This window comes from Myiozetetes cayanensis, unplaced genomic scaffold, assembly GCF_022539395.1.
Source record: "Myiozetetes cayanensis isolate MyiCay16 unplaced genomic scaffold, myiCay2020 scf3, whole genome shotgun sequence".
NCBI lineage: Eukaryota > Metazoa > Chordata > Aves > Passeriformes > Tyrannidae > Myiozetetes > Myiozetetes cayanensis.
This window is the reverse complement of record NW_026087521.1, coordinates 14,604,308-14,619,050: the sequence shown is the minus strand read 5'-3', so window position 1 is coordinate 14,619,050 and position 14,743 is coordinate 14,604,308. Positions and strand designations below refer to the sequence as shown.

Here is a 14,743-nt window from a genome sequence, read left to right as displayed (position 1 = left end):
CTTTGTAAGTGGTTTGTGTGCTGGTAATGACGACAAGTAAGGCAGTGTACTCTTTTTAGCTACTAGAGAAGTATTTTAAAATATTTATATTACTATTATTGTGTTAAAAGGTAACTCCTGCTTTCTCCTTAGCTCAGCATCAGTGTCCCCCCTCTGCTCAGGTGCTTTCTTTCCCCTAATTTTTTTGGAATTCCCTTTTCTGGGAAGAGCCAAGCTTGATTTAATAGGAAGTAGTAGTCTCAAATCATGCTTTCTTCATCTGATGCTATCAATTCACCAATATTTGTGACCTACAGTAATGACCATCATCTCACCATATGCACTCTGGCACCACCAGCCTTCTCTGAGGCAGTAGCATGGGCAGAGATGGTCCTTTTTCATCCACGTTATTCTTCCTGGTAGTGTGCTAAGCCTCCAGGGAGGCCATGGAAATATACCTGTTGTTAACTGTGTTTGGTAAGCATCAGTTATAAGTAGAGTATTCTTTTTGGGGAAAAGGACAGAAGGGTACCTGTAATTAACCAAAAACCAGAAGCACTTTTTTATTAGTGGCGCTCAAATGCTTCTAAATACAGATTGAAAGAAAGACTCTCTTATGGAAGTGTTACCATAAGCTTCAGTCAGAATCAGTTCTAATATGCAGCTGTTAACTTTTTTTCCCCTCTAAAATCAACTCTAATTACAGTAACCTGCAAGGTGAGGCTTCTGCTCAAGCACTGACCGAAGTTTGTTTCATTAATGGGCAGTTTGTTGCTCGATGTTATGCCAAGAGCCTCCACAGAGGCTTTGCAGAAATTCTGATTTAATTTTCATGAAGGATTATGGGAAATGAGAGGCTTAAGTCTTCATACAAGTGATTGTTTCTCTGGCAGAAACTGCTTGTGAGTTGGCTTTTAAGGGTTTTAGCAGATAGCAGATTGAGGAAGAATGAGGTTTCTCGCTGACAGCCTCTGATGGGTTAGAGGTGACAGTCCCAGTCACCCAAATCAGGACTTGCTTCTCCAAGGCTGGTGATGTCGAACTCCAGCCAGGTCTCCTGACTCTGTGACCTGAGCACTAAACACTCACCCTCTCGCCCAGCCACACTGTGGTGACTCCGCACCCTTGTGGTGCCTGGTCTGGGAGCCACAGCCCTCTGGATGTGAAGCCAACGGGACCAGCTTGCCCTGAGCTCCTGCACAGCACGCAGGTGATGCAGAGGATACACCAGCTGGGTGTGAGGTGATGGGGAATGTGGGGCCAAGAGACAGAGGGGTGGAGAGTGAGTGAAGGTAAGGCAGGAGGCTGTTGTATTATTTAATAGAGCTGAGAGAAAACGTGTCCAAATCCACCATCTGTGCACATTTGCAGAGAGAAGGCTGTGATTTAGTGCCGCCGTGTCACGCTAAGCACACGGGCGCTGGCCTGGCCCAAGGACCCAGAGCTGTGGTTGATCATAGCACAAACCAACATGTTGCAGAAGATTTACTTTGTTCCCCAGGCTGGAGTCATTAATGGGAAACAGGAGGCCAGTAAGGAGGTTTGCTCTCCAGAGAAACTGCATGCCCTCCAAACAGATGAATTTTTGGAGAACCCCAGACCAGCTGAAGCTGGCGGGGATCCCTGAGCTCGCCCAGTGCAAGCACCACTGGGAGCAGGGCCAGCTGGAGCAGGATACCTTGGGCCATGGCCAGCTGCTATCACCAGACACCCAGGCTGGGGGAATAAGCCATGCCAGATAGGAGACCCCAAGGAAGCTGTGCCTGCTCACAGAAGCTGCTTGCAGATGGAGGCAGCCACTGCCTGAGTGCCTGCCTGTGCTGTGAGCAAGGCAGGACCCTGGGGCTGGAGGAAGGGGAGCTGTAGACATGTGAGGAGCAAGGCTGGGCGCTGCCCTGCCCTGCCCTGCGTTCTTGGACCACAACTCCTGCCTCTTCTGCCTCTACTCACCCACATTTCCCTGCAGCAGTGAAGAGCAGCAGTGTTGCACCCCAACACCAGCCTGTCCCTGAGTGCCAAAGCTGCAGTGCCTCGCTCAGCAGCCTTGGGGCTGCACTAACAACAGGCACTGATTGCTCTCCCACCAGGGACTAAGGGGGCCCCAATGCCCTCAGCATCTCCCTGTGAATCCCACCCACCACAAGGGAACTTAACACACAGAGAGGCTACACAAGCTATCTCATCTGGTACCGGGCTGGGGCTGGCAGTCAGCCTTCACTCAGCTTACAAAAATTTTGGTTGCTCTCAATTTTTTAACCATCATTTTTAGCAGCCCACGAGAAGAGAGCAGTGGGGACACCAGCCTCAACTTAGTTCCAATACTGCAAGGGGAAGCTGCCTCTCCCCAGCCAATGTGGGGGTCGTGGGTACCCCAAACACCAGGGAGAGCACGGGGGAACCCACATAACATCAGACTGACTCTGACTGCAGTCACATCTTGTGACAGTCCTACAGGGCACGCTCACATGAGACATCCTGGACATGAAGCAGCTCCCTGGGAGCAGTAAGACAGGGTTTGATGCCATCTCACCATATATTAAAATAAGAACCAATTTCACAGCAATGCTTATTCCAAGGCACCACTTCCCAGTGGGGACCTGGCCACCTGCTGCAGGCCACAACTGCCACTTTAGGGATAGAGAAGTCATCTGGCATCTGCAGGATGGCACGTTACCTGACTGCCAACAAGCTCCCCTTTGCAACTACAGCTATGCTAAGTGACCCTGAGTGATGGCTTCAGGTAGAAAATCTGTACACGGGATTTGGTGACAGCTGGCTGGGGACATGGGGTCTCATCAGCCTCAGCTGTGGAAATGGCTTTGAGAGGGAAAAACTGCGGGGCTGGGAAGGCTGAAAATGCCACAGCACTGTCCAAGGGAACCAGAGACACGTGTCCAACAAGTCAGGTGGGGCAGCATCAGCCCTGAGCACTGTAATACAAACCCTCCCCCTAATTCTGGGGAATGGCACTAAACCAAAAGCAGGTCAGCTGTGCTCCGGCTGCCTGTTCAAAACCCACACCTCCTGCTTTGCCTGATGGAGTCTGAACTAGCCCAGACCACACCTCTCTCCCGGGTTTTTGGCCATGCTGGGGGCTTGTGTGACTCTGCCAGGAAGCTGCTCCACACTCCAGGAGGTTCACTGTGCTGCTCCCTCAGGGCACACATGGCCACTGCAGCTCGGGGCTCCTGGTGGGCACCTCTTCCTCAGGAGACTGGGGATCCTTTCATCAGGAATCTGGGCAGTGATGAACCATGCCAGGCAACACAAACTCAGTGAGGAGCAACGCTGGCAGATACTACAAACAAAAAAACAGCATTTAAACAAACAAACAAAAACCCACATTTAAACAAAATGTGCTGCAATGCCCTTAAGCATGAGGATGCCCTTTAAGGAAAGGGCAGGATGTGCCAGCAGAGCAGGGCTTGGCTCACCCTGTTCCTGCACCATGCACAGACTGGTAAATGCAGCCAGGAACAGAGAGCTGGCCATGAGAATCAGAGCTAATTCTCTCTATGTATGTCTTCTTGATAGATTAAGCAGTGAACAAAGTGCAGTGCAGCAACCAAGAAATGTAAAAAAAAAAAAAAGCCACAAAATTGAACACTAAGCCTACGAATCTGAGACCTGGAAAAAAACCCCACCTTGTAGAGATTTAAACCATTCAATCTGCTGCATCCTCAGCCCAGTGCCACCTTCTGACTTTGCTTCCCTCCACCCAGGACAGCTTGACACTCCCATCATCACATGGTGGTGTGGCAGAGGCACCACATCCCCACATTCACACTCCACTAACCATCCTCCAAACCTTATGCCTTGTTTACTTCCTCCAGCCCCTCCTCAGGATTTGCTCCTTGCTCTTTCTGCCCATGTTGCCTTGGCAACCTGATCCAGTCTCAGTTCCACATATCACCTTCATTATGAAGTTAAGCTACTCCAACCCTCTCTGCCCTAAAAGTGCTCATGTACCTCCACCTCCCGGATGGGCCTCCAAACCCTCACTGCTCCTTCAGGCATGGACCTTCCCCACCTCTTCAACCCCCTTTCTCCACCTTTAATGGTATTTAAATAACTCTCTTTCCAATGGGGATGGATACAGTATTCACTGCTTTTCTGAAAGTGGAGGGACTTTATTTTTCCTCCTCACACCTGAGCCCCACCAAAAGGGATGTGCTCCCCGGCACTGCTGTGCTGCAGCGTCTACACCCCTTACACTGTGCACAGCTCCTGCACCCTTGTGAGGATCTGTTTATTCAAATCCATCTTCTGAAGAGTGATCCACAGCACACAGCTTGCTTGGAAGTCTTTCATTTCCCTGCCCCCTTTTCTACCTACAGTAAAACACACCTAAGCCCCTTGCTGTGTGGTGACTGGGTTAATGTGTTTAAAGACTGCAGGCAGGTCATTTTGGATGTTTGATCCTCTTTCTTCATTCCTTCGTACAATATACATTTTACCGCTCCATGTAAGACTCTGCTTTTCTTTTTGGCATTATGGAGTCTATTTGAACTTTGACAGGATATCACAGGACCCAAAACCAGAGTGTGCTAGCTAAGGCAAAGGTCTCACACATCAGAAGAACAGATGGATCCTTGTATCCTCCTGAAACCCACACCCCAAAATCTCCTATAAAAGTATTTAACCAAACTAAGCCCACACTTCCCTTGAGACTTTCCTGTCAAAATTAAGATGCAGAAAATACTTCTAGTAGTTCTGCAGTTAACTCTCAAAAGGCAAAAGCTTTCCAAACTTCAGGTCTGTGCAGAGCTTCTCAATTAATCACACACACATACACACACACACACACACACACACACAGGGGTAACCAGGTAGGTCACATGTACTAAACAAACGAGTGAAAACCTGCCAGGGAGACCAGTTAACAAACAGCCCCAGGATGTGACTGGTGGAACTGCTTATGGCAAATGTGCATGACTGTTTCCCCACAGACTTCAGCTGGTTGCCTGATGGGTTGAATGTGTTAGTCTCTCCATCAGGAAGAGCTGAGATGCCATTCATTCTGGGTCAAGTGAATGTGCTGGAAGTGAAACTGCAGCAGCTGAAGCACCTGAGTACGTTCGTACAGGGAGGTCTGACTGGAGGGACACCAGCTCAGGGGATGATCAGTGGCAGGTCTCTTCCACCAGCCCAGAACAACTCAGCAGGCGACCCCTGAGATTGGATAAAAAGGAGGGTTACATTAAACTGAGACACTTACCTTTAGGTTCCTCACCTACTTCCTACAAACTGTAGCAGCCTTGAAAGCAAGCACCTCACGCCACGCAGAAAGCAAAGGCTGTGCAACACTGTATGGGTGACTTTAGTTCGGATGCAGCACCACCCAACCCTGATGTCTGGGGGTCTGATCCTGAAAATTATCACAAAGGTTTGGAGCAAGTACTGTTTCTGCCTGAAGTTCAGTTCTACAGATGGCAGAATGCATTTGGCAAAAATCAGTCCATCAGTAGTTGTTTTGTGATAGTAACTAGAGCAGAGGGAAATGGCAGAAGGTAAAAAAATGGAGTGTTTGACAGCAGAGCCACCAGATTTTCATTATCCCACAAAGCTGCCATGTCGTTTTGGTGACAAGTATTATCATCACCTTTATAAGCACTATCAGCCAGAAACCTAAAAACAGAAGCTGTCAGTGCACAGTGACAGGCTTCCTTGCTCACCTCCTGCAGATAACGCCACCACAGATACCGGACTGCTGAGCAGTCTCCTGCTGCCAGCATCTCCTCTTGGCTGTGATGTCTCTGCATCCTGGACCAAAAGGCTACAGCTCTGTCAGAGCCAACTCTGGATCTCGCAAGGATTCGATCGTGGTGTCTGTGGCAGGTGGAGGTAGCAGATCCAATTTGCACTTGGTGCAGTGGGTGCTGTTTCTTGGCCACACTGGGGAGCGCAGCCAGGGCAGCTCCAGCGCAGCACGGCTACAGTCAGGCTGCTCTTGACTAATCATCAAACCGATTCTGAATAAAACACAGGGTTAGGACATTTTCCCATTAGAAAATAGCAACTCCTGCCCTTTTCCCAGTCAATTATCAAGTCTGATGGTATAAACTGCCGTCAGGAAACTGGTCTGTTTGGGCAGGGAACATCAAAACTCCAGAGGGGGATATTGGGACAGCTGGCAGCTCTGCATAGCTGCATGCAGCTCTTCAAACAAATCCTCTGGAAAGGAAGGAGTACTTGCCTGGTGTACCCACCACCACAGAACTGCTCCTATTAAGATCATATTCAAAGTTATTCTTACCTTTCACTTATTTCAGGTAAGCCCATGGCCTATTTGAGCTCCTTTTGTCGAGCAATGCAATGCTGCATCTCTAAAAGGTGACCCGAATACCCAAACAAAGGAAATCTTGACAAAGATTCTGTAATTAAGTATCTCACCTTTTATTTTGTTCATTTACACTTCTGGCACTGACAATTCTTTGAAGATATTTATTTTCATGTAAAGACCAAACTTCATTAAAGCAATCAGAACAGAAGTCAATTAAATAATTTTACATCACTTAGGTTTCAGAAAATGTACAACACTTTCATACATTATAGGCTTGACTGGTTGGAAATGGAAATGGCACATGTCTGACATGGTTAAGAAATGACTTGGACAACCCAGCAATTAGTTTTGCCAAAACCTGTTTTGTACTGAATACCGAAAGACGTGCCCAGGGATTACAGCGTGCCTGACGGCACCATGTGCGTGTTATTATTCAGCATGGAATTACTACTATCAATTTGGTCTCCAATAACGTCTCAAATATTCTACATGGCATTTGTCACAAAAAGATCCGGTTAACCATTTTGTAGAGGAGTGAGATTCACAATGGAAAGCAGGGACATGACTTGTGCCACTTCCCAGCGATGTCCCGGACCAGCAGGACACGGAGCACATGGACAATATCAAGCATGTGAATAATCCTGTCAATTTCATGGGGACTACTCAAACACTTTAAATCAAACAGATGGCAGGAGTGCACTAGGCAGGGCCTGCAGTGTAACGCAGCATCTCAGCACCATGAAACCATCTCGTTTCAAACCTGCTGGGGATCCATGAAGTTTCTCCTGCAGAAGTCACGATGATGGTCATACATTCAGTCCTCCCAAAAGTCTGTGTAACGTTTAAGGCAGCAAGAGAAATTTGCCTTTATTTTAACACTTCAGAAACAGATGGTTCCTTTAGAAATAGGTGGATGATATTCATACTTAATCAGCGCGCTCCTTATTGATACAAATGCAATGAAAGGCCAAACCAAATTTTGACAAGATGTTTCTCAACAAAAGCGAGGAGTGTAACTGAACCAGAGTTGCAGCTTTAAAATTACATGTGCCAGATCATTCACATGTAACATACTGTCTAGGGACAATGTGAATAAGTGGGGATTTAGATGAAGTCTGTATTCTTGAGGCCTGACGCTCGTCAAACTTCCCCTGGCATGAGTGAGCTCTACTAAAGCCAATGAGTGAGCACCTCTGATGGGAGGTGTGAGTAAGATTAAAAACATGCCACTGGTTCACACTAACAGGTCATTGTGGCTAAAGTATATTCTCATATACAGAACTCTTCAACACTTTTAACACCCATTTACAAAACACTACAGTGATGGTTATTGGCACATAAAAAACTCCTTCTCTATATGAAAACATACACAAAATAGATAAGAACTGCCATTTTTTTCAGACTTTTAAAATCTATATATAGTTGCCTTTGAGGAGTTTTAAACCCCAGTATCACAAACAACAATATTTCTTTAACAATGTTCACCTAGAGTTTTACTGTGCTGACATTTGCAACACTGCCACAATCTAGACCACTTGTGGATTATGCTTAACTGTGCTGTACACAAGGTGATGAAGATCAATAGAAAACCACTAAGATTTTTGCACAAAAATATGACTTGTTAAAATCCAGAGAACAATTGAGTCACTTTATAGGCAGCAGCTACATGTAAGCTGTAAATGTTACCCGCAATAAAAACACATTTGCCATAAAGCACATATTGTGGCATTATCTGCTTCTGGCCTGGTACACAAAGCTTGATTTTCTTCCCAATGCACAGGAATGGGTTTGGGTTAGTTTGACTCTCTCAGAAAAAAGTGCACACATATCTTACTCTTTAAAGTGCTTTGCAGAACTGTCTCTTCTGCCTGGATTTCTACCCCAAGACCTCTCTATCCTGTGAAGACTCTGCCTCTTTTGCAGTAGTGATGTTCAGCTAACAAAGCCCCTTGTGCAAGCACAAGCAAAATTTCAAGAAGACCATGTTAGAAGAGCATTGACGGTGAGAAGTTGAAAGCTGGGTATAAAGCTGAGAAGTGCAGGGTCTATTTTTTATCAGCCCACTCACTGTCTGTGGGACTGCAGCCAATATCCCCATGGCCTAAGGGAAGACCCTTGCTCAGAGCCTGTAGCAGCCCCTGAAGTTCAAAACTTCACCCCAGTGCTCAGCCTGAGTGACTAAAGAAGCAGAGGAGATTTCACCAAGGAAAAAAGTACCAGCTTTGCCAAGTCCATTGCCATGTCCTCACCTCCGTGTAGGCGTGGGAGAGGAGCACTTGTGTGCTTCTTCCCCCTTAGCCTGAGAGCCCCACCACTCCTGTCCACTGAACCAAGCACAGTCCCTTGGCCCCAACATCCTTATCCCACACAGATAAATCACGACAAATCAGACTGCTCCTGTTGGCTACGTCACATCCATCCACTGAAACACGACTTTGTGGGGCTTTTCATGCATCATTTCTTTCTTCTCTCCTCCCAGCCCTAACTCCTACATGAATGAAATGCTGCATTATCAATTCATGCAAAAATCAGTTGGCATTGGAACAATGGTCCTTGTGATGTACCCTTTCTTTTCCCAGGAGTTCCGGGACAATTTCTGCCAGGGTTGTCACTGCAACTCACAAGGTAGCAACATCTACCAGAGTGACCTCTCCAAGGTGTCTGCACAGCAATGCAACTTCAGCCCTCCAAACAAGTCCTGGGTCTGCTCTGATTCTACATTTATTTTCAAAATAGTTTTGGTTCTCTTGTTAAAAGACTATTTTGATCAACAAAGAGACGGGGGGAAGAAACAAGTGGCAAATTACCTCATCCTCCAACACTTTTTAATTTCAGCATGATGAATTAACTACTATATGTGAATTAACATGAATTAAATTAAAAAATATTAAAAATGCATCAGGACTAGTTTCTTTTGCACTTCTTGTTAGCTTACAACATGTAGAATTGGTAGATTAACCAGAATTAAAATATCTCAAATTGTTGTGTATAATCAATACGCCCAACTCTACCAGCAGTATTATTCTAGCTCTCCTGATGCCCCTGAATACCTGAATTAAGTGTGCAGTCTTTGTGAAGAAACAATCTCACATCTTCTGCAGAAAGCTTTCAATAAAAGAATTTTGTGCTTAGACATATTATTTATGCTACTTCATAAATTAAAATCTTACAATAAGAAATTACTCAGTTACATTGTATTTTTATTCTTTTATCTGGAATGTTACTAAGTCTACCTTTAGCAAAAATCTCTTAAAACTTAAAATACGCATAAATATAAAAAAATCTGCAAAATAGAAACATTTATCTAATTTTCTTCATAAACTGTAAATGTTCACAGATTCTAAAAATAAAACCCTAACCGTGTAAGATTAATTTGAAGTGTCTGATCTCATTTTTATTACACATGATGCTTGGTACTAGGTTCAGTGTTTCTTGAAGTATGGAATGCTGTCTTGGTGTAAAGCAACCCTAAAAGGAAGACTTAAACCCAGCTCCCTGTGGGCACGAAAGGGGGAGGCACAATGAAGCCAATATATTTTTCACGTTTCAATTGTTATGCCTCATGAAGAAGGGCATGGGATACAAACCTTCAGAAAGCTGTTTTCAGTAAGATCAAACTCGTGTGAGAAAGTGAGCCCAGTGCTGTGTGCAGCTGAGCGCCACTTCTGAAAACATCCGTGAAACAAGGCTGGCAGAGACAGACGGTCTTCTGCTGCTAAAAAGCCGCAGCACTGCCTGCAAAACAGAAGAGGCTGACCTTGTGACAGCAATCTTTCCAGTGACTTTGTTTTAGCAATGCCCAGTAAGTGCAGTGGTTTCCTCTCCCTGTGGGCACAGCACGAGGGCAGCGCTGACTCGAGGCCGCCGCCGGGTCCCGCCTCGCACCCGCTCCAGCAGAACACCCCAAGCAAGGACACACTCACAGGTGTACAGTGAGCATGGCCTCGTGCTTGTCCCTATCCTCAAAAGCCAGTAAATAAATACCCACTTAAACCTATCAACAGCCCTAGCCCAGGCTGGCTGTTATACACCTATTCACACACTGTTCTAGGTAAGAAAACTGCCCCAATTAAGGGTCTTCAAACACATTTTTTTTTCCTTGGTTTCAGAAAGAAACTAATTTGTCTTTAAAATGAGTTTGTTCTTGTCTGTGCCAAGGACCCCTTTTTCTCCTTTCAGGTGCTGCACCTTCAGTGAAGGTTTCAGAGAGGTGACAGCCTAACAAAGCCATCCTGCTGCGGGGGCATTTGCAGATAGGTCTGAGGACCTGAGCATTTTCAATGGCTAGGGCTGGAGATCTGAGCATTTTCAACAGCTGATGCCTTCAAGCATAAAAATATTGTGCGCTTAAAAGGGAGGCAAGATGGAAGGTGTGAGAATCCAGCCCTCTCACCGCACAGGAGATGTCCAAGGTCGAGCTGCTCTTTGCAATGATTCGTTTGAAATTCCCTTTGTCCACTGTTTTCCTCTTTTAGTCCCAGACAAGTCACAGAAAGGTGCTTTAAAATGTTTTCTTTCAAAAAATATTTCTTTCATTAATGAAGTAAAAAAGAAAATAAAACAAAATACACCCAATCCCTGAAGGTCAATAATTGTAGAATAAGAACTCTCCCATAGAAGATTAGATAACATAAAGTCAGACTCCTTTACAACAACAAAACCCCATGTTATCCAATAAAAATAATTCAGTAACAAATGTCCAGGCTTGGTCTTGATAGTAATACTACATTTAAAATATTTTTCAACTCAAGAAAACCCCACAAACCAAATCTATAAAAGCTAATGAACCCAACGACTTCTTTAATCTTTACACAATGAAAAATAAATGTATTTTTACCAAATAAATGGGCAGCAGCCCACAGGCAGAGGAATTTTTTCCACATTCTTTCATGAAGCAAATGTTTCAAAGATAAGAATTTGAATTGTTGATGCTTTCAAACTCCTTTCTTTGAAGACTTAGAGCAGTGAGGACAGGACAAGGAAAAAAAATGACATAATATTTTTATGTAGCTGCATAAAATTCAATTTTCCAAGGCAAGCAATCATGGCAGGCGAATAAAATACCATTCACATTTTCATTACCATGCTAAAAGCAAGCAAGTTGATTTTTGTGCCTGACATTTTCTTGACAAGTTTGCAATGCTTTGGTAAGGCAATTAATATGACATATAGGCTTCTGCCCATTGCTAATATTTCTCTTTAGATCCACCAAGACACTGGTTGACTAAGGACATTTGAAGGAAAAATGTGCTGGGAGTCATTTACTCTGCACATATGGAGATAAACCGAAGGCAATATTTATTCACAAGCAGAAGGCGCAGGAGGGATGACCACTGTGCATTTACCAGCACAAACCCTCCCCCCTCCTTCTCTTTCCTTTAGCTAACAATATTTTGTGTTCAAAACTAGGCACAAATTAATATGTTTAAACACAAAAAAGGAAAACAGACACAATTTTTTTCTAACTGAAGCCTCTGTGTTGTACCTAGCAACATATACCAGTTCATTTGTACGTGTGGCCACATACTGAGCTCTGTTTTCCTGCTGTCAGTAGTTAATTTTGGCAGTTTCTCTCACAAACTCCTGACCATAGTGTGTACTCAAGAGCAGCAGTGGGTCCACAGCCCGGTGTAGCACGGACACATGCCGCCCTACTGAACCTCCATCCGGGTGAATATGGCTCTCTACTTGTTACCTCAAACAAAAACAACGGAAATTCACTTCGGGCAAATTCAGGAAATGTCGCCTCTGATGGATATAACAGATATTTGTATTTTCCCAGTTGGTTAACCCTTTGAAATGGTTACTGTTACAGCAACTTATGCACTCATCCTTGGTTGTACTGCACAGCAGAGCTACTTCCTAGGCTGCAATGGGACGGGGATCTAACAGCTGTCAGCTGCTTTCTGATTAGCCACTCAATTATTTTACCTTGTCAGGATTGAAGATAAAGACAGCCCCGGACCATCTGGGATAGCCTCCTGTATTCATCTGGTACGGGCACCCTACTGAATACCTGGGGACGGCGCAGTGTCGCGCACGCTCGGTAAAGTCACGTAACTGTGGAATTCAACCTCTTTTGGAAGCCATTGCTTTTAGTTATCAAGAAAACACTAGCATATTGAATTTCCTCCCAAATGGAGCATTTTTGAACATGAAGGCATTTTTAACTGCACAGTAGAAAGGAGAACCAGACCAGAAGCAGGGCAGTGAGGTCATCAGAGAGCTGCTTCCCCCCCAGAAGGCTTTTAAATGATTAAATACATCAGCAGCTGAAAATTATTCCACATCAGAAGCATCATTGTCAGAAAGATGGTAATTACTTCCCTTCACCCGAATATACTCGATATACCTCCCTTCATCAGAATCTGACATACCACATGTACATAGCCTGTTTTCAAACAAAGATTCAATTTCCTCTAGTTTTTTCCCTTTAGTCTCGGGAAGGCAGCCGTAGATGAAGATTAGTCCCAAGGCAGCAAACCCCGCATAGAGGAAGAAGGCTCCTGCAACGTAAAACAATTGGCACAGTCAGTGACAGAGATTCCCATCCTTCCTCTGTGCCTGAGCAGAGGGAGCAACAGAAGCAGCAGGCTGGGAATTGAAGAGTGTGTAAAAAGCAAAGGTTGGAGGGGCACGGTTATAACAATGAGCTGCAGGGCTGTGAGTGTAGGAGCAGGACACTTTATTGCACCATTCTGCAGTAAAGTAAATTAAAAAAGAAATTTTCAATTCATGCCAAAGATAATAATGCACATCTTCTCTGGGCAAGTCACTCTGCTGTTAAAATAAACAGCAATTAGACAATCACATGCCCAAATAAAGGCAAGAGCTTTCTTAGTTTATCTTGTCAGTGAAGGACACATTAAGACGAGTCCTCAAAATGAGAAAATCTAGCAAAAGAATGAGTCAGGATTAAAGTACCACTTGCAACTCTTACACCTAATTATAATTTAAAAGTCCCCACCCACCCACGATCCACTTTACCTAGAGGGGCAGAGAAGGTACCAAAGGACCAACAAACATTTACCTGCCATGTGCTGCTAGACGGATGACTCAAAGGAATAATAAGTAGAGCTGAAAGGCTCTGTGCTAGTAATGATGTGAAGGTCACATCAGCTCCCTGGCAGCTTAATGTAATTTAAATGACTTGCACTGGAGTGGCTGAGCAGTAACCTGACAAACGCTCCACAAGCTCCCGCAGACAAGACTTAATCAACATCCGTATTTCTGCAAGGACCATCTGAAATTGGCCTTGGATGCCACCACAAACTGCAAAACTGCAGATGCTGTGGGAATCAGCATATTTCACTAAGTCAGAAGAGGGATTTTTTCCAGTTTCTCTGTTTTAACCAACTGTCCAGGTTCTCAGTTAAAGACAGAAATAAATGTTCTTTATGAAATCTGGACCAAAGTCTGTAATCCAGGCAGGTTGTATCAGATCTCCAGTCTTACTGAACCACAGTGGGTTGAGAACACTGCATTCAGAGTTGACATTTCATAGTAAAACCAACTGAGGAACCCAAAATCTGTAGAAAATCTCTGTGCCAGTGGCAGTACTGCACACGTGATCACATACTGTTACTTACCATAGTATGTCAGATATTCAGCTGTATGCAGAAATGTCAGTGACACGAGTACATTGAAAACCCAGTTGACTCCAGAAGAACATGCATTTCCTGTACTTCTAGCCCAAAGAGGATAAATTTCAGAATTGACAGTCCAGGGCATAGGACCCATCCCTAAGAATTGGGGAAAAAGGTCAATCTCAGTTTAATAGCTGGACTCAAAAGTAGATTTAACATGTAGCCTCACTATTTGACATTTTACAATTTTATAACTTACATGTGAAAACGAATGTTTGCTTACCAGGTGCAAAGAAAACCAAGTACAAAATAAGGCCCAGAAGTGCTGTCCAAGAGTATGGAGTGGGGCAGAAATTATATGCCCAAAACAAATCTTCCTTTCTGAACACTGTTTCATTTGAGCATCTGAAAAAGAACAAAAAACCTTTGTATTGAAGAATTTTCAAGGAAATTGGTGACATCTCAATATAAACATGGCAAGTAACATCTTAGGAAAAGCTGACAAATGTACAATTAAATAAAAAAGCTTCATCCCTACTATTTTACCAAGATCTTTGAGGAAAGTTCTAAATTCAGAAACGTGTTTTTAATTCAAGCCTGGTCTTAGGAAGAGTAATCAGCAAAACATTCCTGAATTTACACACTTGCCTTGTATTTACAGATCTACATCCAACAACAAGTCTTTACTATGCAAGTGGTGATCCCAAAACCAACAAGACCATTCACAGGAATATCACACAGTGCAAAAAGAGCTGCAGCAGCAGGACTTTGAGCTAAAGACGCTCCATCCAAGGGTTTAAGGTCAGATGGCAGTTAGTCCTTACAGCCTGGAAGAACTAACTGTATGCACACTCTGTGTGTAGACATTACTGATTACAGAGTGTGCCAAGGTCAA

General features: G+C 44.3%; 1 protein-coding gene across 1 annotated transcript in view; it reads right to left on the bottom strand.

Annotated features, from left to right (window-relative positions):
• Window positions 1-6,351: 6,351 nt before the first annotated feature.
• Window positions 6,352-14,743, bottom strand: part of SLC2A13 (solute carrier family 2 member 13) — a 148,685-nt gene continuing 140,293 nt past the window's right edge. Inside the window, 3 exon segments of the mRNA XM_050325107.1 lie at window positions 6,352-12,768; window positions 13,852-14,004; window positions 14,132-14,253. Of these exon segments, the coding sequence (XP_050181064.1) occupies window positions 12,542-12,768; window positions 13,852-14,004; window positions 14,132-14,253 (502 nt within the window). The 3' untranslated portion in view covers window positions 6,352-12,541.